Source organism: Moschus berezovskii, chromosome 3 (genome assembly GCF_049115385.1).
Source record: "Moschus berezovskii isolate FMDL1 chromosome 3, NW_MosBer_1.0, whole genome shotgun sequence".
In the NCBI taxonomy this organism is placed as follows: domain Eukaryota; kingdom Metazoa; phylum Chordata; class Mammalia; order Artiodactyla; family Moschidae; genus Moschus; species Moschus berezovskii.
In genome coordinates this window covers 55,040,206-55,064,872 of record NC_142462.1, presented here as the reverse complement: position 1 = coordinate 55,064,872, position 24,667 = coordinate 55,040,206, and the positions used below count along the sequence as shown (strand labels likewise).

Genomic DNA, 24,667 nt, shown 5'->3' with positions numbered 1-24,667 from the left:
GAAGATTCCAAGGAAGTATGGTTAATACCTCCAGGCTTCAGTTCATTGAGTGTCTTCACATGTCTCCAGGTTTCAGTTTTTCCATCTGGAAAATGGACTTGTCAGCCTCTGCTACATAACAAACCAGCCCAAAACCTAGGGGCTTAAAACAATGAGTACTTATTCTTTCTTACAACACTAATGGTTATCCATTTGCTTTTGGTTCTAGTCCTGCTTGGCTGGTCTCTCCAGTCACTGATGGCTTGCTGGGGGCTGATGCTCCCGGAAAACCTCACTCACACCTCTGGTGGGAAGGTGGGTGGTCTCTGCTTTGTATTTTTTCTCATCCTCCAGGAGGCTAGGCTGGGCTCTTCTCATGGAGATCTCAGGAAGTGCTACTTCCAAAAGTTGCAAGAGAGGGCAAGTCCCAATGCGTAACACTTTTCAAACCCCTGCCATGCCATGTTTGTGAATGTTCTGATGGCCAAAGCAATTCACCTGGTTAAGTCCAGATTCAAGGAGTAGAAGGAGATACCCATCTTTCAGTAGGAGGAATGGCAAAATCACACTGCAAAACAGCCTGTGTATAGGCAGAGAAGAATTTGTATGAGTGCTGTTTCTTTTTCCTTTTCTTTCTTTCTTTTCTTTTTTCTGTACCTACCACAATCACGTTTTGCCTTGGGCAGAATTTCTTACAAAAATATATTGTGGCTGTCATGAGAATGTGCCTGGAAGACCTTCAGCTGAGGAAACATAATGGACCACAAATCCTAGCTGCCAGGCTCTGAAACCCATTGCTGGATTTACAGTGAGGTCGTGTGCCAATGACAGGGCAGGACAGAGATACTAAGGCAGACTCATTCCTGTCCTGTGACAGCTGACTTTGGCTCCTGGACTCCCCACTGCCCTAGCCAAGTTCATGGACTGTAGAGCTGACTAGAACATTCTCACCCACGCAGCCTCCCTCGTTCCTTTACTCAGGTCTGACTTGCATCGCGATCTGATGGCTCTTGCGGCCTAGCCTAGCTCTGTCCCCATCTTCTCCCATAGGCATTTCCACTGATAACAGCCTTTAATCCTGTCTTGGCATCTTGTTCTCAGAGCATCAACACAAGTTAAATCTCTAATCCTCTGTCCTATCACTTCTCTCTGCAACCAAATTATGCTGGCCCTTTAATATCAATAACCTCAGATATGCAGATGACACCACCCTTATGGCAGAAAGTGAAGAGGAACTGAAAAGCCTCTTGATGAAAGTGAAAGAGGAGAGTGAAAAGGTTGGCTTGAAGCTCAACATTCAGAAAACAAAGATCATGGCATCTGGTCCCATCACTTCATGGGAAATAGATGGGGAAACAGTGGAAACAGTGTTAGACTTTATTTTTGGGGGCTCCAAAATCACTGCAGATGCTGATTGCAGCCATAAAATTAAAAGACGCTTACTCCTTGGAAGGAAAGTTTTGACCAACCTTGATAGTATATTAAAAAGCAGAGACATTACTTTGCCAACCAAGGTCCGTCTAGTCAAGACTATGGTTTTTCCCGTGGTCATGTATGGATGTGAGAGTTGGACTGTGAAGAAAGCTGATCGCCAAAGAATTGATGCTTTTGAACTGTGGTGTTGGAGAAGACTCTTGGGAGTCCCCTGGACTTCAAGGAGATCCAACCAGTCCATTCTAAAGGAGATCGATCCTGGGTGTTCATTGGAAGGACTGATACTAAAGCTGAAACTCCAATACTTTGGCCACTTCATGCGAAGAGTTGACTCACTGGAAAAGACTCTGATGCTGGGAAGGATTGGGGGGCGGGAGGAAAAGGGGACGACCGAGAATGAGATGGCTGGATGGCATCACCAACTCGATGGACATGAGTTTGAGTGAACTTCGGGAGTTGGTGATGGACAGGGAGGCTTGGCGTGCTGTGATTCATGGGGTCGCAAGGAGTCAGACACGACTGAGCGACTGAACTGAACCTTCCACATTAGTTCTTCATGGCAGCTAAAATGGGCTCAGCAAACATGGAGCCAAGTCTGACAGCAAGGATGGTCTTGGGCTGCTGAAGATAACTGGGTTTGCTTCCAGGAAAGTGGTCTTTCTTGCAGGTGTAACTACATTTCCATGATGCCACCACGGGCAAAGATCGCCTCTGTGTCTCATCCGGACAGGAGTCCCAGCATCTCTGCTTCTATCTTGATTGCATGATGTCCTGGATGCTTAGAACAAATACCATTGGTTAAATACCAACTCTGTGCATCCCACCAAACTTTAAAAACTCTGTCTCTCATCCTCTCATCACCAAGAAGTTTTTATTCTTGTCCCTATTTTACAGATGAAGAATGATTGGTTCAGAGTAGTTTCAAGACCTATCCCAGAAAGCACATCTAGGCAGTATCCTCTATTGTCGGTGTAAAGAGTCAACAGTATATTTTACTTTAGGTTCCATCAGTGACTCTCCAGGCCCCAAAGGGTTCAGGAATATGAGCTCTGATTACAAGTCTGCAGAAGCCAGGGGGCTGTAATCATGCAAAGACTCTAGGGTCCTGAAGCCTGACATTTCACGCCCTCCAAAAAAAGGCCTTCACATTCAGTTGCTTAGGGCCACCTGGCATGTTCTTTTCATTCTCCCCTGCCACTTGGTATTTTTCCCCTAAACGCATGACTTGGAACACCACTCCCCCTCATTCATCACTCCCTGCCTCAAAGGCAGGCTGCCCTCACTCCCAGTCATCTGACCACGGTTCCTTCCCCACACAGAGGTGACAGGCCCAGCCGCCTTATGAGTCGTCGACCTCCTCCGCCTACGGCTCACAAACAGCTTGCCAAGCGCTTTCAGCCAAGCGCCTGACAATTTACAACCAGAGCGGGGCTGTCACGGCGCCTTTGATGCCTCCATCGGGGCCATGGGCTCATTCATCACCAGCCTGGGAAAGCCGCAGGGGCTGTTTCTATCTCTGGGCTGCCCGGACCCATGGGGGTGGCAGGAAACACGGCACAAAGCCACCTGCCTCTTTGGATCCACTGGGCAGCTTGGCGCCCTCCCACCCTCTTCTACCTGAGTTCCCAAACCCCGCTGCAGGGTCCACGCCAAGATCCCTGAAGAAGGAATGCACATTCAGAGGCGAGGCTGTCAGAGCCTGTGGCAACACTGGTTCTGTCGTTTGGTTCAGTTTTGATCTGATGGTGTTTTTCCACTTTGGTGTGGTTGGAATGGAGAAGATGCCAAGCATGGGAGGATGGTGGGTGATGCAGTTCAGGGTTTTCCAGCCCCTGGAGTGTGTAAACGAGGCTGGGGTTTGGGAGTAAAAACTTCCAAGCCGGCAGAAGAAGGAGCCCTTTTGTTGCTCCTCCTCATGCTCTGGCTTTCGAGGACAGACTGCAGGTTACGCCCGCTGGAAAAGCCCAGAGTCCGCCTGGATCCTTGTTTGGAGTTATCTTTGGTAAAAAAAATATAGTTAGCTCAGTTCCTGGCTGGTGTTGACCTTCAAGGGTCATTTGGAGAGAAGATTATCAAGAAGAGGACTCTATGTGGGCTTGTCTGGACAATCTAGGATATTCAAAATGTGATTCTACCAGATAATATGGAATGCAGTCTGCAAACTGCCATCTCACACATCAGGGGACTCTGTACTTCAGGAAGCCACAGGACACACTTATCAGAAATGCATTGAGGGGAGAAAATTGACCAGGAAGACTGGAGATAATGCAACCTCTCCAGTCACTGATACGCAGAGTTACTCTTCAACCGTCTTCCCCCACCTCTCAGGGCGGGAGAACAAAGGAGAAAGCAGGAGGGTCTAGAAGAGCAGGACATGAGGAAGAGAATTTCCCAAGATGCACTGGAGTACCCAGTAGCCTTAGCATAGATTTAGATTCACAAAGAAAGTGAGAGTGTAAAGTTTATGGATCATCTCTACTGTATTCCAGGGACCAGACTTCTCTTAACAGAGGTGGATTTGATTTATGTAGAAAATGGTGTGGAAGTCCAGTCCTAACTATCCAAGACACTGTTCCCACCCATCAAACATATTCTGCTGTTGGGGTTGGGATAGGAACTTGTCACATGTTCAAGGCTATTATTGATTTGATAGGGGCTTCAGTAAGAAGCAGATGGCAAATTAGGATAATTCTGGGAGGTTTAGTAAAGGAACTGTTACAGTGTGTTCACAGGGTTCATGAAAACCTCAAAGGATGGTGCAGTATCTCAGGCTAGGAAGAATGGACCTCCCTTTCCACTCCTAGGCCTGGAGGAGCCAGAGGGAGTAGTTCCTAAAACCAGAACCAGGGACAGAAGGTGCTGTGTGCAGGGGACTGCCTTATAGAAATGGAGACCTTCAGGAGGTGAAGGGGCACATTCAGCTAACCGGAGGGAGGAATCTGGAGGATAAATACCCTGACTTCTATCTCCCCCCTCATTCCAGGACTTCCCATGATATCCATGGCAGTCAGTCTCCTGGTGAACAGAGCAGGGTAGGGAAGGCTGGAGGCTGGATTTGAAGAGGCAAATAGAATCCAGAACAGGGTCTAACTGTTTTGATATCAGTCTCAAAGCCACTTGATTCTTAGCATTGTGCTGGGTATGCCAATGAGGAAAATAGGGGGACATTGAGAAGCATAATAGAGGAGTTTGTATTTCTGTTGCTTACCCGAGACAGTCTTTGTCCAGGGTCCTTTGTCCTTTGCACAACCACACTATGTACTGGGACTGTGTCCAAAGTGACCTAGAGCTTAAAAGTGAACCTCAAAACCAGTCAAAGATAAACTCAGAGTGAGACTCTCTCACTGGGGACATCTGAAAGGGAGACCAGCTCTGGTGTTCAGCCTTCTTCCAGACACAGGACACTCCCTCAGCAAGGGTCACTGCCCTCCCAACTCCAGGAGGGACCACCTTCAGACTCCCAAGAAGTGGGAGACTTGCTATTAAGAAACCACAGAGATGAAGCTAATCTGGGGGGCTACTCATCTTGCGGTATTTAGACAAAATAGTGGAAAGGCAGTTGTTGTCGTTCAGTTGCTCAGTCGTGTCTGGCTTTGCAACCTCATGGACTACAGAACGCCAGGCCTCCCTGTCCCTCACCATCTCTTGGAGTTTGCCCAAGTTCATGCCCATTGAGTTGGTGATGCTATCTAACCATCTCATCCTCTGCTGCCCAGAAAGATGGTACTGTTTTCCAAAAGGCATGTTAACCCAAAATCACAGGGGACTTCATTTAAAAATAATGGTGAGTAGATTGTGAGACAAAAAGCAGGTCAAAATATCCAAAAGCACTTGTATCCCACTTGTATCTGCCTTTCCCCTCTTCTCTGCTGCCTTTTGTTTACAGGCAATTAAGTTGTGTAAAGTGAATTAGATGCTTTGTTTTAAGTAAATACTTGGTTTGATTTATTCATATTACTGATGGCATGCTTCTTTGGGAGCTCCTAGTTACTGGTCCTAAGTCTGAATTATCTATTATAACTGCTAACCCACAGTACGGTCTTGCCATGAGTCTGAATAAATAAAGAAAAGGCACACACAGTCCAGAGAGGGTCTGACAAGTCCTGTGGACCTGTCACCAACGAAGATGAACGTGTTGTAGAGGAGAGCAAAATAAAAACATTTTTTAACAGAGTAAGGAAATGGAGAAGGGAGATACAAAGAGGAAAGAAAATGGAAGAGAGAGGAGAAAAAAATGATGAGGAAGGAAAATTTCTCACCGAAAGAGACAGTTCAAATCACCTTATTTTATTGAGCGTGTCTCCAGTGCCCATGATCCTTCAGTCCCCGCCAGACTACAGCAGAGGAACCAAGGGCCCCTAAAAGGGGTGACGTGTCTGCACGTGTCTCAGAAGGCAAATACCTGAAGGTGAACTTGGTGCATGTCGAGGGGTTGTCATTAATGTCTTCCACAGTGAAGGTTATCTGCTTGCGATTCTCTTGACCCCCGGAGGGTCTATCCTTCACCAGAACCTCCAGAGATATGACGGGATTTTGTCTTAAGTCACCTGTGTCTCGGTCTATCCTGCGTGCCACGTGGATGGTCCCAGTCACTGAGAAAGCAAAGGTCAGAACATGGCTCTCTGGAGAGAAATGAAGTACTTGGAGTAAACTGGAAAAGAACGTTCTGATGTGAGGACTGGCTTACAAAGCGAATATCCTCTATACACATACCAAAAAAACAAAACAAAGCAAAACCCTCATGTAAGTTCCTGTCTTGGACATTGATTGGTCTGGGTTCTCTGTTTAGGAGGCTTCAGGGTTAAATAAAATGCCTTATTAAAATGAATTTCACCTGTTTCTACTTTTTGTGGCCCCTAGAGACTTTAAAATTACAAATCTGGCTTCTATTCTGTTTCTTTCGGACAGTGCTGGTCTGGGTTCTCTGTTTAGGAGGCTTCAGGGTACCCTCACAATAGTGAACTCATTTGCCCCTAGACACCCACCTGCTTCAAAGGGGAAGTAGTGATACAGCTGTTGCACAGGACCCTGTTCAGTGACCCCAACCCCTAGGCCAGCTGCTTTTAGTCACCTATTATAGGAAATTCCCTGATTGCCTAGTAGTTAGGACTCTGTGCTTTCACTGCTGAGGGCCTGGGTTCAATCACTGGTCAGGGAACTGAGATCCAGCAAGCCATGAGGTGCAGCCAAAAAAATATACCTATTACTCCAATAACTTACAATAGTCTATAGATATAAAGGCATGCCCCAGACCAAAAGAGGAAATATTTGTAAAACAAGCCAAATGGCTGAATTAAAGAATGCACAAGAATGAATGTGTTTGACTTACACTGATTGATCATGAAATAGCTGTTGACAGTAGTGATGCTGTAGAGAAGGGAGCTGGTAAAACCTCTATCATCAGGGTCCTCCGCTGTGATATGGGCCACGATGGTTCCTGGACTCAGCTCCTCGGGAATCGTGTACATGTGCGTCAGGCTGGAACAGAATTTCAGCAGACACAGCTAATTTTCAGGGGCACAGGAGGGTGGAGTCTGGGAGGTGGGTATTTTGGTTCAAGCTAAATATAGCGCTGAGCTGTTGGAATTGCATCAACAGTGTTTGGGAGGGAGAACTCAGCAGCTGAAAAGAGGGGTGACTGCCTTTTGTGTTTCCAAAGATCACGTCCCTGTGGATGCAAAGTCACCACGCTGTGACGGCAGCGATTTATATCGGCTTCAGTCCCTGCCTCCACGCAGGCCTGATGCCATTTCAGATCAGTCTCAGCATTCACATCTTTTAAAATAAGGATTGTTGGCCTGTCCAGCTGTCTTCTCTTCTCCCAATATGTGTGCAGAAGTCCTCTAAATTCTTTTGAAAATCCCTCTGGACACAATATCCAGAGCTATGGTTTCCTGACACCCATCCCATAGCTGCTGCTAGAGGTTCACAATAAATTGTGAACCTTCTCTGTTCTAGTGCCTCTGCTCACTTTTTAGTTCCTTTCTTTTTTTTTTTTAGGCTGAGGAGGCAGAATTAATGCACAGAACATGTATGCTTGTCCAAGTTGTGTTAACCATGAGGTCATTTCTCTGAAGAGAGAAATGAACCCCCCACCAGAAGCCAAGGTCAGCACACTGCCCTCCAAGGATGACTTCTTACAAGGTAACCCCAAATTACCAACTTACTCACCTTCCTCAGACTTCCACTGCCTTGCAACAAGACAGATAGGTTTGAAGTGTTAACTGCACAACTTGGTAATTGAGTAATTTTGCATGTACCAAGGGAGGCTTATTGTTTAAAATAACTCTGCAGAAAGTCCTTTTGTGGAGGAAAAATCACTTCTGTGGGGCAAATAGTCATCTCTAATTTCCCGGTCTCCTAAATTTGGGTTTTCCCATGCAGGAGCTTCTTTAAGAGGGGAATACTATAGCCTGTATCTCAAGGATTGAATTCATTTCATGAGCTCAGAATGCCTCTGTGGTTTCATGCCATCATCTGCAGGGCCAGAGGGAGGAGAAGGGGGAGGGGACCTCTGGGGGAGTCAGAGGCAGGCCCTCCCCAGCCAGGCTTCTCCCCACATCCTGGGCCTGCCCTCACTTGTGGGGTGACCCCCTGAAGGCTCACTCCACAGTTGGGGGACAGTAATCTTGTTCAGGCCAAGAGGCCACCCCAGGGCTCTGGACTTCTCACCACTGGTGGTCCCACAGAAGCCACCGTTCATCCACTTATTGGCTGGACATAGGTCATTCTCAGGGAAACTGTGCCACCCACTGGGGTCCAGGGTTGGACAAAGTTGGTGTGGCCATGGAAGCAGGGGTGGCAGGAACCAACAGCAGAGACAGAGGGGAGAGGGATTTGGCTCTGGCTTCTCAGGCTGCACTAAGTCCTTATTCTGATTTTTTGGGGGATGTTACATTGAGGGGGTTCGTTAACTTCAAACAAAGAGATCACTAAGACAAGCATGCTACCTTCACCGCCTCACCCTTTCTACCCCAAATGTGGTCCCTGCCTTTCTAACCAGCTTCCTGAGGATGTGGCGTCTGCAGACAGACCTCCATCCCCTCTAGACCACTGAATTAGGATCCACATTTTCAAAGATGCCCAGGGAATGTGTATGCACTTTAAAGTTTGAGAAAGACTACCTGTGTAAGGAATTGGGTTTTCCAGGTGGTGCTAGGGGTAAAGAACCTGCCTGCCAGTACAGGAGACATAAGGGTCGTGGGTTCGATCCCTGGGTTAGGAAGATCTCCTGGAGGAGGGCATGGCAACCCACTCCAGTATTCTCGCTGGAAAATCCCATGGAAAGAGGAGCCTGGCAGGCTACAGTCCATAGGGTTGCAAAGAGTTGGACACAACTGAAGCGACTTAGAACAGACACATTGTAAGGGATCACTAGAGGTAAAAGCCACAGGTTCCCAGCCTCTCATAGAACAGAGAGAGGACACCTTGGGAGAGAAATCCCCTTCCTCCCAGCCTCCTTTTTTCCCCTAAGACAGTGGTTCTCAGCTGCAGGTGATTCTGGTTTTTGTCACAACTAGAGGAGCAGGCTGTTATGGGCACGTAGTGAGTAGAGACTAGGGATGCTGCTAACAGCCTGTGATGCCCAGGACGGCCCACCACAGAAAGTATCCTCCTTGACGTGTCAGGAGTGCAGCTGTTTAAGACCCTGTTCTGTGGGCTCATCTAGTCCATGCTGGATGCTCCAGGAACTCAGGTCCCATGAGGAGGACTGATCAGGCTGTTGGTGAAGATACAGTTACCCAGATATAACATCCTTTCCTTGGCTGACTTGATAGTGAGCCTAGCAGAAAATAAAATCTGTGGTTTATTTGGCTTGGGGATCCAAGGCCCAAATGTGTATAAAATATCACTTAACTTAGAAGTGTCACCCTGAGACCACAGTAGAGATCTGTTCAAATGCGCTAAAACCAGGACCCTGGCAGTTCCCCGACTGGAGCAGCTCTGATATTACCACTCCCCATACTCTTCTCTCCATGACACTGGCTCCCCAGAGCCTGAGCCCATGGCCACACTCAGGGGAAAGGCTGTGAATCTGGGATGATCTGAGATGGTGTCTTTTAAGCCTCTGAAGTGTGTCTACACTATCTGGCACCAGGTTGAAAAGGACTGTGAGTGAATGCAAAAGGAGTGGGCAAAAAAGAGAAAGACCCCCCTGCCCTACTCTTAAAACAAGGATCTCTGCAAAAATGTAGAGCACTCTGCCTACAATGTAGACGGTGAACGTAAGTCAGGTACTCTTAGACTCAGCTGCCCAGCTTTCATGATGGCAGCATCCTGGAGTGCATGTCACAAGTCCAGGAAACACTGAGACATTTGTTACCATCCAGGAATACAATGGTGAGACATTTCCAACAACAGAAATAATACTTGCATTGATTATGTCCATTGCAGAACCTTAACAAATAGTCAAGAGAGGAGAGTTGCTTTCACAGTTTGCATTTCTACTTCATACTCAAACTCAGTCTACTCAAGTCCATTTGAGGAATTAATTGTGTTAATACTGAACTAAATAACTTATGTTTAGTCCCAGGTTTCCAGTAGTCATGAATGGATGTGAGAGTTGGACCATAAAGAAGGCTCAGCACCAAAGAATTGATGCCTTTGAACTGTGGTGCTGAAGAAGACTCTTTAGAGTCCCTTGGACACCAAGGAGATCAAACCAGTCAATCCTAAAGGAAATCAACCCTGAACATTCATTGGAAGGACTGCTGCTGAAGCTGAAGCTCTAACACTTTGGCCACCTAAGGTGAAGAGCAGACTCATTGGAAAAGACCCTGATGCTGGGAAAGATTGAGGGTAGGAGGAGAAGGGGGTGGCAAAGGACGAGATGGTTGGATGGCATCATCAACTGAATGGACATGAGTTTGAGCAAACTCAGGGAGTCAGTGGAGGACAGGGAAGCCTGGTTTGCTACAGTCCTTGGGGTCACAAAGAGTCAGACATGACTGAGCGACTGAACAACAACAAATGTTTAGTCCAAGCACTGATTTGGGGGAAAAGAAGTATCGTGGTTCAAGGAACCAGGAAACCCTCAAAGTCAGTATCTAGTTTGAAACTGAGCAAACCTGTTGAAGGAGCAGATGGCTGAGGGACTAGGTTGGCTCTAACTGAGCAACCACCCTGCCCCCAGTCCTTCTAGATCACAAGTTCTTGCAGACCCATCCCTACCAACATCCAGGGGAATACTCTGAAATAAAGTTGACTATTTTTTCAAAAAAATGTTTAGACAGTCACATAGTTCATGCTTCCTGTCTGGGATGCAGCCTAACAGGTTTATCTCTCAAACTGAAAGTGAGAACCAGAGTTCCAGAGCCATCTCTGGGGGCCTCAACAAACAGCCAAGGTCATGTTCTCTTTCTGCAGAGGCGAACTGCTTTATTTTGAAAGACATAGTTCAAACCAGATGGCCTACAAGTTCTGTCCCATGGGTGAATTTGATAGTCTGCTTTCCCACCTCACAGACTGGGGAGGGAATCGCAGAACGTGTCAGCTCTAGCCCCACCACCATCACTTTCCTCTGGGGATCACTGATGAATCTGCATTGCCATGTTGGCCAATACTTGAGTCCGAATCCAGGCTGGGATGTCACAACTATTTATAAGCTTCCTGTACTGTGCTCCTGCAGGAGCCTGTCAGCAGGAATGTACTGAGTCATCCTTCTGAACTTAACCTGGCAACAGGCATGGATGGGAAGTATTTCATGGGAGTATCTCTGCTGCTGTTCCTTTCACATTGACACCCAGCATCTGGGCTGTAGGCTGTGATAATATCCAGAAGTTTCACAACTGTGGTGTGTTTTGCCAAAAGGCGCTCAGTTAGCCTGTGAGTGGCTTTAATACCTCAATCTCAGAATACTTTGCAAGCATTCTACATAGTTCTGGGGCCCAGTGGCTTTTTGTTGGTGGGATCTCCTGAGCTGAATTTATTCCATGAATACAGTGAACCAAGGCAGGGCATTTTGCCAGTTTCCTTATGGTGGTTTTTGAGCCTGGCTCAGAAACTGGGGCAGGCAGAATTTTGTAACCAGTAAGTCAGGCTGTTTGCAGAGTCATATGCTAGCTCAGAACCCCACCTCCCTCTCCTAAATCCTCCTATGGGTGACAGGCTTTGGTCTCCTTTTTGTGCCTGTGCTACTGCCGGGCACACTCCCACAGGCTGTCTCCACCAGATTCACTTCCTCATGTCAATTGGATGGAGGAGCTGCCAGACAGAGGTCCTGGATCCACCCCAGCAGGAAGAAACTCAGAGCATCCAGCAGTGAGCAGATCCCTTAGGCATCACCAAAACAGCCAGAGACAATGATCCCCCAAGAGTGGAAAATGATATCCCAAGAGGAGGGAAGGTGTCTGGACTAATGACATTCTCTAGGCTCGTGCTCTTACCAACGGTGAGTGCTTTATCCCAAGAGGAGGGAAAGTGTCTGGACTAATGACATTCTCTAGAATCGTGCTCTTACCAGCGGTGAGTGCTTTATCCTATGAGTACCTCATATTTACTTTCTACATGTGCCCACTGGCAGGCCTTGCACAAGGTCACGGTGTTTGGCCCACCCCCTCCCCAACACACTCAGAATCCCATGGTGCACGTGTCTACGGGCTGTGGAGGCAGGGGGAGCTGAGGTGGAAGGTGGAAGTCCAGAGACCCAGGTGAAGGACCCTGATGGTCTGAGCCTCTTACCGCTCCTTCTCCCTCCCCTCCAGGCAGAGCAAGGGGCAGCCCTCCACCGGGGATGAAATGAGGCTGAAGAGACTCGGCCACTTGAGACCCCTCCCCATGTCCCAAGGCCTACCTGGTGAAGCGTGGGATCTCATCATTGATGTTCACGATGTTCACGTGCAGCTCTGTGGATGCTCTGAGTCCTTGACTATCTCTCACTTCTACGATGAGTTGATAACTGTCAGGAAACAGCCCAAGTCAGGGAGGGAGCCAAGCTTTGCTGACACTACCACAAAGGAGGTGGAGGGGGCGGGGAAGGTGTCTTTCCCCTTTCTGGCCACCCCCTCTCCCGGTGCCCCCGCAGAGTTAGACCTGCTCCGTACACCCTTCTTTCCTCATCTCTGAGACCCTTCCATTTCTCACCCTGCAGTTACTCTCCGTGGCCGACACCTCACGCGCGCCACGTTGCGCTCTGTCCCCATTCTTCACGACACCCCAGCAAAGTGCCCAGTACACCTACGGAAGGAGACCAAGGCTGCCGCAGATGAAGGAACTAGCCCTGCTTTTCACACCTGGTGCAGAGCCCAGTGCCGGGCGTGGCTGACCCCAGACCTCTGTGTGTTCATCCTTGAACCCTGGCCTCCCCTCACCTCCTTCCTCAGAGGCCTGCCTGCCGCCACCGTTTTGCTCTAATGTCAGTGGACAGCTCCGATGGCTGCCTCCCTGGAGCCAGAAGGGCATCCAAGGCAATCCTCCAGGTGCTCCGGGGACCCTCTCCCACACCTTCATCCCTGTGGTCCAGAGAGTAGGATTTTCGGACAGGGAAGGAGGCCTTCTGGATAATGGCCTTGCTCCCGATCCCTCTTTGGAGTTCACTACCCTCTGAACCTGGTAGCAAGGCCACAAAACACTCAGGGCCTCCCTGGCTGCACCAGGCCTGCTCTTGGACCCTCAGATAAAAGGCACTTCAAGTAAGATCATTGGCAAAGGCTACCTGCTGTGTCCTGCTTCAAAGTCAAATTCTGTTGTGGAGAAGAGAGTCCCGTTAGCAGACATTCTGAAACTCTTTGAAGGGGAAATCAGGAGATACTAAAAAAACAAGGGGAAAAGTATAACTAAGCACACTTATGCAGCTTTCCCCAGGAAGTGAGGTTGTTTACTTCACATTTTATATTCATGGCCTGTGGAACCTTTTTAATGCAACAGAAAGAAAGCCCAAATGGGCAGTGCTCTGGCTTAATGGTTCTTGATTCAAGAAAACTCTGGATCGGTTGGTCTGAGCCTTTGACTCTGATAAGCAGTACCCTGAGAAACTGGTCACTGGATCCTACTTCAATTACAGAAAATGCACATAAACAGCCCACTGCTTCTGAGTCCAGCATCCTCATCCCAACCACCATATTCTCACTTCTGGCTTTGATTCAATGTCTTGGCTTTAATCAACACTATTTCACACAGCTCCCATGTATTAGGAAATAGGACAATCCTAAAGGAAATCAACCCTAATATTCATTGGAAGGACTGATGTTGAAGCTCCAATACTTTGACTACCTGATGTGAAGAGCTGATTCATTGGAAAAAACCTTGATGCTGGGAAAGATTGCAGGCAAAAGGAGAAGAGGGGATGACAGAGAATGAGATGGTTAGATAGCATCACCCAGTCAATGGACATGAATTTGAGCAGACTCCGGGAGATAGTGGAGGACCGGGGAGCCTGGCATTCTGCAGTCCATGGGGTTACAAAGAGTCAGACATGACTTAGCAACTGAACAACAATAACAAAGCAAATATGATTCAGTCTCTTCCCGTAAAAGAACTTGGGACATGATGTGGTATGAAAATGTTCACAAGCATTGTTCATTGAAATGATGGCAGAGAAAAAGGAAGAGACAAGTGCGAGAGAAAATAACCTTAGCAGGTACGAGTGTCCAAGTTGGAAGCTAGCTTGGACTCTTTAACATTCAATCACAGAGCTATGGCAACTGGTCAAGTCTTTGTACAAGTTGGGGAGCTGAGAGCCTGTCCTCCTTGGTTCCCAGTGCTCAGCCCAGCTCTCTTGTGGGCCCCTCTGCCCAGAACCACTTTCTCTGAAAGGGACACAGGCCTATTTGTCCATCCTACTAAGGGCCAGCCCATAGGAGGCCCACCCCATCCATCCATGGGTGCTCATCAGGGTCATGGAGTCCCTTCCTTGCTCCCATGATGGAGTCAAGAAGCAGGTGAATGCCCTGGATCAGAAGAGCTGAGTCCAAGTTCTGGATCTCACCTCAGGACCTGGGACAACTCCATTCCTTGTCTGTAATTTAGGGATGAGACCACCAACACATGTTATGGTGAGGATTAAATCAAATGCACACAGTATAATGAAGAGGGCTGCAGCAACATGTGAGACTTGCATATTTATAGCCATTTATTCCAAAGGGCTTTAAGGGGAGAAGGTGTCATTATTTGCGACTAGGATGAGGGATGATCCCTGATCAGATCAGAAGTGGAGGTTTTGCGACCAGAGTCACAGCCCCTGAAGTCTAGAATCAAAGGAAACGCTAGCCAAGCTTTCCAACCCAGTGATTTGCTGTGTTGTGATTGCAGCTGAGCTCCCCGTAGAGAAGAGAGAACGCACAGAAAAGAGATGAAAGCTCTCCTTTGGGGCCAATATAAGATTTTAAAACCATTTTTAAGTGCTTACTTTCCGTTTATTATTTAATAACATTTTCTAGCTGTAATGAACATATTTTAACACAAAAATTGGGAAAGACAGAGAAGTTTAAAAAAGAAAATATTAATCACCTATAAAATCTCATCATTTTCATGAATAACCTTCTGTTCTTTTCTATGTAAACATAAACTCTCCAAAAAAAATTGAAATGATGTTCTAACCAAAATCATAATATTTTGTTCTTTTTATTTAGAGCTTGAGCATTTGCCCATATTCTTGTCTTATTTTCAGCCTGGTTGGTTAATGATGATACAACATTCTACTGTAACGGCTTGTTTTACGAAGTCTTCCTTGTTGGTTACTTAAGTGCTTCCAACCCATTGTTAAGAAGAAATATTTGGGCAACGCCAAGGACTGCCCTTCTCCCAGCTCCCACCACACTCCCTCTCCAAATTGTATGAACACCTTGGCAGCACTCAAAGATGTGATACTTATCCCAAGCCCCCCACCGATTGACTGGCAGGGCCTGCAGCTGGCAGCATGTGGAGCAGTTCTGGCTCTGTGAGCAGAGCTTTTCCTGCAGAGAGTCCTCACATTTCCATATATCAGAGGTCCAAGTTGAAGCTGCTGGAATGGTAGGGTTCAGAGCCTGGCAAAGCATTTAGTATATGCACCTGAATCGGTTGGCCTTTTTGGATGTGTTTTAAAGTGCTCTAGGAGTTAGGTCCCCAGATCTGGTTGTTTTCCAGACAGTCGAAGTCTTGGGATGCGGAGATGACAGACAGCCCTGCTCTGCTGAAGATGATGGTCAACCAAAGGAACATACAAAGAAGATTTGGGCCAGGTGCTCTAGGAGAGATAAATGTAGGATATGATGGGACACAGAGAGAAGACTCTTAGATCCGGCTGGAATGTGAGTCACAGGTCGGAGTCATTGAGTCATGAAGTGGCTCTGGATCCAGACTGGAGCCACACTGCTGAATCTGAATCCTGGTTCTACCACATTCCAGCTGTGAGAGCTTGTGCAACAAAGAGGAATACTAAGGCATGCCCCATGGAGTGATCACGCAAAGTTCTAGAACATTGCCCAGCTATGATAAGCCCTCCATGTATGCTAACTACTACTGTCCAGTTAGAATGTGGATCCATGAGGGAAATGGCTTCATTTTATTCACTGCTCTATCCCTGTGCCTAATACCTAGTAAATGTTCAATAAATATTGGTTAAATATTGGGACTTTATTCTAGCCTTTTCCCATCTGAGACCAGCATTCCCACCTTAAAGAATCTTAACAAAACAAAAGGACAACAATAACAAAAATCTTGCCAGCCTTTATAAAAAAAAAAAAAATTCTGTTTCAATTTGATAATGCTAGACTGGGGTATGAAATCTCCAGTTATGCCTCCTGTCTCAGCAAGGAAGAAAAAAAAATAAACAGCAACAGACAGAAAAGGTGGGGAGCTGGAGAATTAGAATGTGGGGAATTTCTTTTAAATTTTTATTAAGAGGCTGATTTCCTGGAATCCTGATTTTTTTTCTTTTAGAGCCAGGCTAATTTCCTTTATCCCTGAACTTACGAGCTTGTGTTAATGGGAATAGCAGTTTTGTACTTAGAAAGGAGATAATATCCATAGACTAAAAATATTGTGTCATGTGGCCATTTGCCAGCGACTCAGCAAAGCTTTCTGTAAAACCTGGCATTCTCTCCCCTTTTTAAAGGCTTGTTTAATCAAAGCTGCTCCCTTGATATTCATTCTTGGAAAACAGAAATTAAATAGAATGAAAAGCAGCGGCAGCCCCTCTCTGCTCCAGCACTGGCTAAGAAAAGTCCTGAGTAATCAGATCAATTCGGTGAACAAACGCTTGTCAGACAAGCTCTCTAGCCTCCCCGCAGGGAATATTCCTTTACCGCCACCCCAGGTTTCTCTATTTGCAGCCCCTTGGCAGCAGCGTTTTGCTCATGGACACAGAGCTTCAGGGTGGAGGACATTGAGCGAGTTTCCTGCCCCATTCATCCTTTATTGTGCCACCAGTTCGAGGAGGAAGGAGGATGTGAGAGATCTGGCCCAGTTTCCTGAAATGTCAGGCTCCCCTGGGAGGATGCGCCACCTCCGGGCTGGCTCCCTGCCTCCCCGCCCCGCTGCAGTTGACGTCATGGGTGAATAATGATTCAACCTGTGCTGGTTTGCAGCCCTCGGTTGCTTCCAGGCCTGCGGTGGAATCAAGTAACAAGAATTCAGCCTCCCAACTCATAGGAACACAGCAGGCAGTTTCCAGGGGCAAGTTTCCAGCAGGAAAGCAGGACTCTTATTCCTTCCAAGTCCGAAGAGCTCCAGTAACTTCACCAGCCATTGAGAGCATGCCTCCAAGCCCACCCAGAAGGTCCAGACACAGAAGCATCTTCCTACTGGGCTCGGGCAAGTTGTAAATATGACATCACAGTCTAATTATTTTTCAGTGTAAGCTGAATATTTTATAAAAGCCCCATTCCTCTCTTTTCACCCTTCCTCCCCAAACCAGCTCAGAGTTGGGAGGTGGGGGATGCGAGTGGGAGGGAAGGGTACCTAGGAGAAAAGAAAAACTATCATAAAAAAAAAGCCCAGTTCAAACCCTTAACTCAGCTGGACTCAGCTTGTGCATGTATTATCATGAGGGTGAGCTAGGTGGATTATAGACAAGTATTTGTTTTTAAGGTGAGCCACATGTATAAATGCAAAATGCTATAGATATACCATCCTTTACTGAGGAAGCTGCCATCCTTCCTTTCTTCTGTTAGTCTTTTTCCCTAATCAGCCCTGGGTCCTGTTCTTTGATTCAGGCTTCACTAATCATAAGGACAACAATCCCCTTCTCTTCAAGGAAGTATCTCTCCTGATGTATGAATGGTCATCAGTGGTGGTGTATTTGGAGTAGGAATTATCCAGTAGCACAGCTTTTTCCTTTCTTGAGCGGTCCACAAGAATCTGGGGTGTAAAGCATTTTGCAGAGACTTCCGGTGGTGACTTCTGAGTTAGGCAGATGCCTGGGGGGCAGGAAATGGGATGTGTGTGTGTGTGTGCACCTGTTGTGGGGGTGGATGTCCCTGAATGAACAGGAAGGGAGCTATCACTCAGGAAAGAAAGGGGCAGGACACCAAGGACAGTTTGCCAGAACGGGGTTAGAAGGGGATGAGCAGGATCCCTTCGTTCTCACTGGCATTACCTGGCCCCGGCAAGGGCCTCAGTTCCTTCCCTCATCAGGAAATAGAATGCTGCTCAAGACATCTTAAAAGTCCCATCCAGTGGCACCGACAGGCATCTGAGAAAAGTTGCTACCACTTTTCAGAGCCATGAGCGAGATGGAAGTGGAGCGAGAACTGCCTGCCCTGTTGCCTCTCCCAGTAGCCTAGCTGGTAGCAAGGTTATGGTTCTTTTGATTTCATCCTTTGTCTGCCCTGGTGAAGACAAAGCACATTTCACTTTATGTAGAAGTCCTTCCCTAATGGAAAGGCCAAGAGAAAGCCCCTTAATGGAGGAATTGCTGCACTAGATCACTTTGCCTCCAGCTGTGAAACTGATTAACGTTCTTTGAGTCTCTGAGGAGGCTTTGCTGCAGTCACGGTGGCCATTTCCAAGCAGCAGGGGGCGGGGAGTGTGGGAGTTGGGTGGGAGGGAGTGGGGCCCATAGAGCCTCCTTCAGGAGGTGGAGAAAGGGCAGGAAGAAATGCCAATGAATATAATTATCCACATAGGGACCATTCTGCATGTCTTTGTGTCCTGATGCTTGCCTCTGAGCCTGCTCCACTTGCACCCATCACAACATAGAAGGTGCATGGACAGGGGAGCAAGTACTAGGTCTCAGCCACACCATCCAGCACAGAAGCCACCAACCACAGGCACCTGTGATCACACAGCATTTGCACTGTGTTTGGTCCAAAGAAAATGAGCTGTAAGTTTAAAATACACGAGTCTGAAGACATACTATGAAAGAAGGGTGTGAAATATCTCATGAATCATTTTTATGTTGGTTATATGTTGAAAGGATAATAGTTTGGATATATTGGGTCAACTATGCTAAAATGAATTTCACTTGTATTATTTCACCTTTTTCATTGGGCTACTAGAACATTTAAACACATAGCACTCATTTCTGGCTCACAGTCCAGCTCTATTGGGCAGTGACGGTCCAAACAATGTGCAACCATATACTTTAAAACTTTCTTTAAAACAGAGGGAGCAAGAACCACCATATGACCCAGCAGTCCCTCTACTAGGCCTATTCCCAGAGAAAACCATAATTCAAAAACACACGTGCACCTCCATGTTCACTGCAGCACTATTTCCAATAGCCAGGACATGGAAGCAACCTAAACATCCATCAACAAAGAATAACACAAAGGATAAAGAAGATGTGGTACAGGGGAATAGTACTTAGCTAGAAAAAACAACGAAATTGGGTTATTTGCAGAGATATGGATCCACCTATAGAGTGTTACAGGGCTTCCCTGGTGGCTCAGAGGGTAAAGCGTCTGCCTACAATGCGGAAGACCCAGGTTCAATCCCTGGATCAGGAAGATCCCCTGGAGAAGGAAATGGCAACCCACTCCAGTACTCTAGCCTGGAAAATCCCATGGACGGAGGAGCCTGGCAGGCTACAGTCCATGGGATCACAAAGAGTCAGACATGACTGAGCAACTTCACTTCTCTATAGAGTGTTACACAGATTGAAATCAGAAAGAGGAAAAACAAACATATATTAATACATATATGTGGAATTTAGAAAAATGGTATGTGTGTGCATGCTCAGTAGTGTCCAGCTCTTTGTGACCCCATGGACTATAGCCTGCCAGGCTCCTCTGTCCATGATATTATCCAGGCAAGAATACCGGAGTGGTTTGCCATTTCCTCCTCCAGAGGATCTTCCCAACCCAGGGATCAAACCCACATCTTTTGCATCTCCTGCATTGGCAGGTGGATTCTTTACCACTGAGCCACCTGGGAAGCCTGATTTGCAAAGCAGAAACAGAGGTCCAGATGTAGAGAGTAAATGTCTGGATGCCAAGGGGGAGAGGTGGTGTGGGAGGAATTGGGAGATTGGGGTTGATATGCGTGGATGCTAAATGCTTCAGTGATTGGGACTGACATATATACACTATTGATACTATGTATAAAATGGATACCTAGTGAGAACCTACTGTATAGCCCAGGGAACTCTTCTTAATGTGCTATGGTGACCTAAATGGGAAGGAAATCCAGAAAAGAGAGGATATATGTGTATGTATAGTGAAGTCACTCAGTCGTGTCCGACTCTTTGTGACCCCACAGACTGTATAGCCTACCAGGCTTCACTGTCCATGGGTTTTTCCAGGCAAGAGTACTGGAGTGGGTTGCCATTTCCTTCTCCAGTGTGGATGTATGGCTGACTCATTTTGCTTAACAATAGAAACTAACACAACACTGTAAAGCAACTCTGCTGCTGCTGCTGCTGCTGAGTCACTTCAGTCGTGTCCGACTCTGTGTGACCCCATAGACAAAATTAATTAAAAATAAAAATAAATTTAAAATTTAAAAATAAATAAACAAAAGGAAGGGAGCAAATACAGTGGTTTTTCTATTAGCCTCAATTTTACAGTCTGTGACTGACACAGTTTCACTTCATTAAGTTCGCTAAGGGTGGAGATTTGTTATAAATCTCCATCCACCCTTGGGGTTGGGGGTTCTGGAGCTGCCCTAGAACTAGGTTTTTATTCATCCTTCCTCCTCTAGTTGCTGCCACCAGCAAGGACTCCTGGATAATGGAACCCACCAGGTAAGATGAAAGTTATACACCAAGCCCAGGTGGCTTCCTGCACATGCGTTGGTGTTTTCTTTAAGTCTGTGCTTGTTTACTCAGGCCAGTGATTCTCAAAGGGCAGAGGGCATCAAAATCACCTGGGAAGTTTGTGTTCCAATTCAGCATTCCAACAGAGGCTGGGAATCTGCATTTTTTGAAGCATCCTAAGTATGTCCGCATGTAGGGCTGGAAACACTGTCTCAGAAATACTCATTGTTGCCAGCCTTTTTGACCAGACCAGTCACACAAGGTATCTGGCAAATATGCAGATTCCCAGGCCCATCCCAGACCCATTGAGTCCAAAACTCCAAGGGAGAGACCTGGGAAGTGTGGGAAATAGTATCTTAAAGTGGTGAAATAGGTCGGAGAGAAAGATTCATATTGGATGATATCACATATATGTGGAATCAAAAAAACACAACAAACTAATGAGTATAACAAAAAATAAGCAGACCCACAGACACAGAGAACAAACTAGTGGTTACCAGTGGAAGAGGAAAGGGGAGGGGCAATATGGGGGAGGGACTTAAGAGGTACAGCTATTAGATATTAAATAAGCTACAAGGATGCATTGTACAACACAGGGAATACAGCTGATATTTTATAATACCTCTAAATGGAGTATAACCTTTACAAATTATGATTCACTATATTGGACACCTGTAACATATACTATTGTACATCAACTATATTTCAATTGAAAAAAAAAAAAGCAGCGGTTCTTAACCCTGGGTTTGCAAGAGCTCACTCAGGGTGGAGGGTCAGGGTTAGAAAACCCCATGCCTGGGGCTACACCCGAGATCAGTCACATCAGACTCCTCAGGGGTGGGACCCAGATCTCTGTGCTTTTCAAAGTTTTCCTCTGGTGGTTTCAATTTACTGCCAAGGTTGAGAAGCACAGGTTTGGTCAATAGGAAATTAACCCATCTCCTTTCTCCTTGTAGGAAGCAAAATATGTCATTTAGTACCCTCAAGCGGCCAGAATAAAATGTCTGTGTACAAAGGTCACGGCATATTACTTCCTAGACTGTTATTACCTTTTGCTAGTCTGAGAGAGTTTCCTTCTAGATTGTGTTCAGGGCTCCTGCAGGCTGGCTGTGACTTTCCGTGCAGCTGCTAGTCCCAGCACAGGTGTTAAATACTTCATTAACAATTTCTTCTGCAGTGCCCCATCCCCAAACAATCCTAAACTCACTGTAGAAGCCACAGTTGCAGCCACCCTGTTCTAAGCCTCTGCAACTGCTCTCTGAAATCTTTGGATGGCATTACATTTTCTTTTAAGGGAGCAATACCCATTGTATTGGGCTTCCACAGTGGCTCAGTGGTTAAAAAAAAAAAAAATCTGCCTATAATATAGGAGACTCGGGTTCAATCCCTGGGTTGGGAAGATCCCCTGAAGGAGGCCATGGCAACCTACTCCAGTATTCTTGCCTCAAGAATCCCATGACAGAGGAGCCTGGCAGTATACAGTTCATAGGGTCACAGAGAGTCAGACATGACTAAAGTGACTTAGCATGCACACACCTGTTTTATTTGCTCCCAACCTGGGCTACTTTCCTTCATCTAAAAGGGTAATGACCTGACTTAGGACATGCATTTGAGGGGGCCATGACCTTGTTCCTCTGACTAATTTTGGGAAGATATATTTTAAAAATGGAGATTTAAAAATAAATATTTTTCTTCACGGCTGAGATTCCTTCCACTTTGGCCCCCACTGTCTCTTGTACAAACTTTATAGTAATAATTTTATTGAATTATCATTATTTCTTATGTGTATGAATGTCTCCCACCTAGACTATAAAATTCTTGAGGTACAAAGATGTATCTTATCCATCTTTGTCTCCAGAGCAGCTAATAGGAAGCCTGGCACATAGTGGATTCTTGGTAAATATTGAGATGAACCAAATGTAAAAGTGAGGTAGATTGCTAACTTAATCTCTATTCAAAAACCCCTTTTCCCCCAGTCACTACCAAGCAACAGTTGCATAGGACATGGGTCTGGTCAGTGAGAAGTAAGCAGAAAATCTCTGGGTAGGGTTTCCAGGAGGGTCTTGGTTTTTCCACCCAAAAAAGGGACAAATTAAGTTGGCCTGCCCTGTTTACCCTGTATCCCTTCCTGCTTTCGTTTTTTTTTTTTTTTCTTCCTGCCTGGAACTTAGAGGTAAAGCCTGGAGGTACAGCAGCCATATAGTAACAAGGAGGTAAACAAAAAGAGAACAAAGCCAGCATGCACTGGATAGAACAGCAGAAAAATAAGAAGAAGCTAGATTTCTAAGGGTGGCAGCTGTGCCAGCCCTGGACTGCTTGCATGCCTGCCTCTGGTCTTCCTTTATGGAAGAAAACTAATCCCATATTCACCCCCGTGGTTAAATTTTCTGTTTTGTCTTTCGGACAAACACATTTGTAACTTATATATCAAGTGTGTTATTAATAAGTATGCATTACAGCACCTAGTATTGCTCTTAACACATAGTAGGAACCCATTAAGAATTTGAATATTAATCACTTATTCATGCAAATAGAATCTTGGATGAATGATTGGGTTGGTTGGTTGTTTTTTTGGCAGAAGGATTGTCTTCTAATGATAACAAACTGATAACCTTAAAACAGCTTTGTTGCAAACCCTGTAGAACCATATTCTATCAGACCTGTGTTCACTCCCAAAGCTCTCTTCTTCTGTTAGAGAAAGTAGTCTTGCTGAAGCTGTAAATCATGCAGCGAATGCAGAACAGCCTCCTTGTATTGCCAGTTCCCCAGGGGCCATATTTCAAGTATTTGCTTCTCTGTAAGGCAGGTCTTCCAAGTTTAGTCAGGTGGCATTAGCTTTGGTTTTGTCCTCTCCAGCCTGGGCTGCCTGGCTGCAGTGGGTACACAAGGCCCTGCTGGTGGGCAGAACTGGGAGCTGAGGCATCTTTGCTCAGCAATAAACTTAGAAGCCTCTTGGCCTGAGGGTGTGGAGTTAGAAGGGCTCCATTGGCAGACCCCTTAAGGAATCTGATTAAAAGGTGGAGATCAGCTGTCTCAGACTGAGCCGCGAGGCAGTGAGGCAACGCATCAGGACTCGGTCTCCTGCTTTCCTCTATGGAAGTCCTCCTTTACTTTGGAATTCCTGGGATTCTCTTAGAATTTTCTTTTAAAACTGGCTCCAAGCAGTTTGGCTTCATCTCTTGAAAAGGAAGTGTTATTGCCTGCTTTTAAGGTATACATTTCATGTTTATTTTTAGGATAATATAGCTGCTTTTTTTTATTACCTTGGAATTTAAAAATGCTGAGCAATTTCGATATATCAGGCTAAGTGACTTTCCGTGCATTATCTAATACTAATAATCTCCTTACTGTGGTACGTGTTATTCTATTATTCTTCCATTTTACAGATGGAGAAATTGAAGCTCAGAGAGGTTAAGAACTTGTCCAAAACCACACAGAACCATGGATCCAATATGGGATGTCTGTCTCCAGAGACCCCTCACCTATTCTAGCCTCCCCGATGCTCTGTGCCTGAGCAGCACTTTCCTCCCATTCCACCCACCCCCCCCCCCCCCCACTGAGACTCCAGGCTCCTGTGTCAAAGGCCAGACAGAAAAGCTGCTTTTCCATTTAATAAGGAAACTTACATTTAGGGGTAGGTTTTGACTTGTGTCTTCTGGATCGAAGGCCTCCACCTGGTAAACGAATCCAGGCTTTGTTCCTTCCACTATGTAGAGGTCTAGACCTGTACCAGTGTCCAAAGGGGAATAAGAAACATTTTATTAGATAAAGCAAAGGAGGAATTCCAAAACCAGGACAGCCATTCACAGTCAAAGGGAGCCAAGCATATATTGGTGTTGTGGGAAAGAAGACAGCTATAATAAAGACTGTGAGTAAGACAACCAGCCAGTTTGTAGGGGTGGATCCATTTGTAGGGATTAATAAAGAGCTAGCGTTGGCCATGGAGAAGGCAATGGCAACCCACTCCAGTACTCTTGCCTGAAAAATCCCATGGATGGAGGAGCCTGGTAGGTTACAGTCCATGGGATCACGAGGAGTCCAACACGACTGAGCGACTTCACTTTCACGTTCATGCATTGGAGAAGGAAATGGCAACCCACTCCAGTGTTCTTGCCTGGAGAATCCCAGGGACGGGGGAGC

The 24,667-nt window shown here is 46.3% G+C and overlaps 1 protein-coding gene and 1 long non-coding RNA gene across 2 annotated transcripts in view; one reads left to right on the top strand and one right to left on the bottom strand.

Moving 5' to 3' along the window:
* Positions 1-10,232, top strand: part of LOC129552386 (uncharacterized) — a 44,087-nt gene extending 33,855 nt beyond the window's left edge. The window contains exons 4-5 of the long non-coding RNA XR_008685232.2: positions 7,414-7,557; positions 9,941-10,232. This is a non-coding gene — a long non-coding RNA (uncharacterized LOC129552386). The remainder of the gene's footprint in view (positions 1-7,413; positions 7,558-9,940) is intronic.
* CDHR3 (cadherin related family member 3) overlaps positions 1-24,667 on the bottom strand; it is a 77,544-nt gene that overhangs the window by 24,254 nt on the left and 28,623 nt on the right. Inside the window, exons 4-8 of the mRNA XM_055420758.2 lie at positions 24,154-24,251; positions 13,067-13,161; positions 12,206-12,310; positions 6,743-6,891; positions 5,816-6,005 (exon numbers count right to left, since the gene is read on the bottom strand). Of these exons, the coding sequence (XP_055276733.2) occupies positions 5,816-6,005; positions 6,743-6,891; positions 12,206-12,310; positions 13,067-13,161; positions 24,154-24,251 (637 nt within the window). The remainder of the gene's footprint in view (positions 1-5,815; positions 6,006-6,742; positions 6,892-12,205; positions 12,311-13,066; positions 13,162-24,153; positions 24,252-24,667) is intronic.